General features: G+C 32.5%; 2 protein-coding genes across 2 annotated transcripts in view; one reads left to right on the top strand and one right to left on the bottom strand.

Moving 5' to 3' along the window:
- Positions 1-346: 346 nt before the first annotated feature.
- On the bottom strand, positions 347-2259 carry LOC108687782 (tRNA (adenine(58)-N(1))-methyltransferase non-catalytic subunit TRM6). Its single transcript, XM_018193731.1, has 2 exons — positions 2107-2259; positions 347-2022 (listed from the first exon to the last, which is right to left on the bottom strand). The coding sequence occupies exon 2, from the start codon at positions 1947-1949 to the stop codon at positions 507-509; it is 1443 nt and encodes a 480-aa protein (XP_018049220.1). The 5' UTR covers positions 1950-2022; positions 2107-2259; the 3' UTR covers positions 347-506.
- Positions 2260-2394: 135 nt separating this feature from the next.
- LOC108687783 (translation initiation factor eIF-2B subunit gamma) overlaps positions 2395-4439 on the top strand; it is a 2668-nt gene continuing 623 nt past the window's right edge. The window contains exons 1-3 of the mRNA XM_018193733.1: positions 2395-2457; positions 3272-3957; positions 4022-4328. Of these exons, the coding sequence (XP_018049222.1) occupies positions 3281-3957; positions 4022-4328 (984 nt within the window). The 5' untranslated portion in view covers positions 2395-2457; positions 3272-3280. The remainder of the gene's footprint in view (positions 2458-3271; positions 3958-4021; positions 4329-4439) is intronic.

Genomic DNA, 4439 nt, shown 5'->3' with positions numbered 1-4439 from the left:
ATATATATACATATTTTTAGAAAATTATAAAGAAATTTTATAAATAAAAGGAATAAAAGAGGAGTAAAAAGTTTTGAGTGTTTAAAGATAAAATAAATTTTGCAAAATTTAAAATTCGTAACAAATGTTACAATTTATTTAAAAAAAACTACAATAAAAGATGTGAATATTTTAAAAAATTTACTGATATTAACAATTCTTATTATGATCCTTATTATGATCCTTATTATGATACAATTGTTTTTCAAAATTATAGATAATTATTGTAAAAAAAATATAAAAAATAAAAAAACGATTATTATAAGTTAAAATGCATTAGAGGCCAAAATAATAACACAAAAATATGTACGATACAGAGTTATATTTGTGTAAAAAATTATCCGTTTATAAATTTTTATCTAATGTTGTATTTTATTTATTTTTTTTTTGCATTTGATTGGTATTGAGTAAGCGAATCTAAACGGATCAAATTTTCATGTCAAAATTTGTAAAAAACATTTTATATATTACTCAACTAAGTAACCTGTTAAAATATAACCACCGGTATCATTCGTCAAGATATCGGGGTGTGTCCTGTTGGGCAATACTTGATACGAACGTAAAAAGTTCGTAAACAATTTCATATTTATTACATTACGTTTCTGTTTGAGTTCTATGTAAGTCTCCTGCAAGGGCTCCCGATGCGCGTGGAAGATAACAAACGGCCGTGAGATTCCCAAAAAGGGCAGCAACGCGTTTGCAATTTGTAAAGGATGTTCTTTTGCTACGATTGTTAAACCACGGGCTTTTGTGCCACTCAATAAATCCACAGCGCGTTTTGTTTCCAACAACCATTTCAATTTATTTGCAGATTTCTTCGGTTTCTTCAGTTCCGCTGCTTCTATTTCGGGTTCTTCAGATTCGAGTTTTCGTTTCAAAGTGTTATTATCTTCCCCGATATCGCTTGTGAGAAGTGTACCATTTTCTTTTATTTCAGTCTCCAGCTCTGAAACTTCCATGTCCGTTTCGGATACTTCATCATTCATGATTTCTCCCTCAGATTCTTCCGATGATTTTTCAGTATCATGCGATTCTGTATCTTTATTAACAATCTTTTTAGAAATATTGTCTATTATGCTCGATTCACCTTGATAATGTAATCTCAAAAAGCTATAAATATTTACTGCAAGATGCCTGTCTTTTAATTCTTGTGGAAAGTTCATGGCTTCAATGAATGTAGTTTGAGGTATGTTACCAGGATGCAGGTTGATTAGGTAACCATTAGTATTCATACCTATTCTATTGATCATAGCTGCTGCAGGCAATCCCTGAAATCCATTGCTGTATAATAAGTGCAAGCCATCAGATTGCACATCACTATAGGACAGCATCTGCGCCAGAGCATCCATTCTTAATCCTCCGATTTTCTCGTGTTTTCGTTTGAAATATACTTCATGCAACAACAATATAGATGTCTTGTGTATTGTCAAGAACTTAAAATATTTGTTTTTCTTTTTCTTGATATACTTTTCCTGTGAATACTCCGTCTTGGTAGAAAAAGACTTGCTGTTCTCAATGAGACTACTGATTATTTCCTTGCCAGTCTTACCAGCTTCCTGCAACTGCAAGATCTCCTCTTTCGACAATCGCTGGGATGTACCATCATCCGTGATGGAACGATTATCGCAACCGCTTAGTTCGCCTTTTAAATCGTTCCATGGCTCTATTTCATCTGTCAGTTTCAAAGTAAAAGAACCCTTGTTGCCTGGCAAGGGCATCATCTCAAAAGTGCTCCAGAACGGTTTGCCAATGATTTCCTGCATTTCCACTCTTTGATTTTTCCCTAGCATTACAATACCATTTTCAGACACTTTGTATATCTTGCTGAAGTCCTGTTTCTTGACTATCACGTAGATGCCCACTGTGATTACATCCTCCGATTCGCACGTGTCTTCCACAACAGCACTCATTGTACCCTGAATTGTTTTTACAGATTAGATAGATCCTTTTAATCTCTTTCTTGAATTCTTTGCATGTCTGGTCCTATAATTTATACATTTTTTTAACTATATTCTTATTAATTCTTCCAGATTGTTTTTCTATGAGCGAGAGAAAGCATTATATCACCTTTCAATGTTTTCCACCCTCCCTCTTCAATTGCCACATGTATTATCTACCATTTTTTATCTTTTTCGGGTTAGGTTTGTACAAGTACTACTTGCATCATGAGTCTATTCTACTTTCATCATGGGTTTGTGGCGCATTAGCATTAATCATACTGATCAACTACAGCCAAGAAATTTTAAATGCTAATTGTATCTTCAACTGTGATTGGCTGATTCGCTTACTACTGAAGTCGTTACCATTCATATCATTGTCGTCAATTTTAAGTTAGGTTAGGTAAGCAGTGAGCACATGGTTTGGTTGTAGGGTTGTCAACTTATAGGACTGGATTAATCCGAAGCAATCGTTTGATTTGTATTCTTCTAAAAATTGCGTCTTCACGTTATACAACTCATATAACTGCATGTTTCTGTTATGTTTTTTGTTTTTCTACACAGTGATGTGCCTGAAATATTTGGAGAAAAGTAACCTGAATGTTTAGTTATTACTAATATTAACCTTCAAAATATATTGAGTGATAGGTATGATGTTTGTTACATATGCTTGGTATAAGTTTAATGTATATTAGAGTGCTTCCTATTTAATGATACAAATGTTTTTCTTCTTTGTTACTCATTGAGTATCAAAAAAGAAATAGACTGATGTTTGTGTCGATTTGTTTCACTAAATGCAAAATGTCCCATAAATTAGAAGACACAGAATTTCAAGTTTGACAAATTGAATCGGTGCATAATTTATGAAACTGAAAAATGTTTTTGCCAAAACTTACATATAAATATTATTAAGCATCAAGTTCTGCTTTGATCGAAAATTAAATTATTTTTCTTAATTGATTTCTTCCTCTTAGTCTAATTTCTCCTTATATTTATATTATTATGTTCTTGTTTAATTTTGATGAAAGATGATTCTAAGCATTATAAATATGGATCAGATCATAATTAATAATATAATCAATATAATGAATAACAAAAATAAAATAATTTTATTTTAATGTTATATTGCACACTTATATAGAATACAAAATGAACATACTAAAATGGCATGCTTGTGTCGACTGTGCCTTCTAAAAGAAAAGCAATCAAAATCTTTAACGAAATCTTTAATTTTTTTTAAATTAAAAAAAACTATAGTTTTTTTAATAATGTTTCACATGTTTTAATGATTGCAGAAAACAAAAATGAATTATCACAATGAATTTCAAGCCATTGTGCTTGCTGGAGGAAAAGGCTCTCGTATGACAGAGCTCACAGCAGGCCAACCAAAATGTCTGCTGCCGATCGCAAACGTTCCTATGATCTGGTATCCCTTGCAAATTCTTGAGCGTTCGGGCTTCAAAGAAGCAATTGTCGTTATCGCTGAAGCAACCAAATCCGATGTATTGGCGTCATTGGATAAATTGGGTCTGAAAATCAAAATAGAATTTGTAGGAATTCCAGGAACCGAGGACCTTGGCACAGCTGATTCTATCAGACTCATTCATGAAAAAATATATACGGATATCTTGGTGATATCCTGCGATTTGATTACAAATGTGGATTTATTGGAGATTTTGAATTTATACAGAAAACACAATGCAAGTGTAACTGCTCTGATGTTGCCTATATCGAAAATGCCAGACGACTTTGTAATGCCAGGTCTAAAAAACAAACAGAAACCAGAAACAGATTTGATCGGCATCGACAATAATACAGGTCGATTGGTATTCTTAGCTTCTGCATCTGATTTCGAGGAAACAATTAACATTTCGCAGAGGCTGCTCAGAAAGCATGCTAGCTTCACTATTCACTCCAAACTGATGGATGCACATTTATATATTATTAACAAATGGGTGATAGACTTTTTGATATATAACAAGTGAGTGATTTATAGGGAGAAACATTGAAGAGACTAAACATAAATTTAATCAAATGGTTTTCAGAAATTTCACAACGCTGAAAGGTGAACTTCTGCCATATATAGTCGGTAAACAATTGTCTAGACCTAAACAGTCTATAGATGATAAGACATCTATGGTACAAATGGATTTGAAAGATGATATTTTTCATTTTGCATTGGAGAAACCGTTTGATGAGCTGATAAGAAAGATGTCAGCCTTTAATGATCATAGCACCGATTTGGAGGATGCATATAATGGGGATGTAATACGATGTTATGCCCATGTATCAAATGAAAAGTTTGGTCTTAGAGCAAATACCATACAAATGTATCATCTTGCGAATGCTAAGGTTGAGTGTTATTTATTAAATCTTTATAGCAATAATATTATTCCAAACATATAAGAGATGAGAATTTGAGACTTGTTAACTAAAAATCGTCTTTCATAGATTATGAAAAAA

This window comes from Atta colombica, unplaced genomic scaffold (genome assembly GCF_001594045.1).
Source record: "Atta colombica isolate Treedump-2 unplaced genomic scaffold, Acol1.0 scaffold216, whole genome shotgun sequence".
In the NCBI taxonomy this organism is placed as follows: domain Eukaryota; kingdom Metazoa; phylum Arthropoda; class Insecta; order Hymenoptera; family Formicidae; genus Atta; species Atta colombica.
Note: the sequence above shows the minus strand (reverse complement) of the source record. Positions and strands in the feature narration are given on the sequence as shown.

Excerpts from the sequence above, each read along its gene's own strand:
- LOC108687782 (XM_018193731.1), bottom strand. The coding sequence starts at position 1,949 with ATGAGTGCTGTTGTGGAAGACACGTGCGAATCGGAGGATGTAATCACA.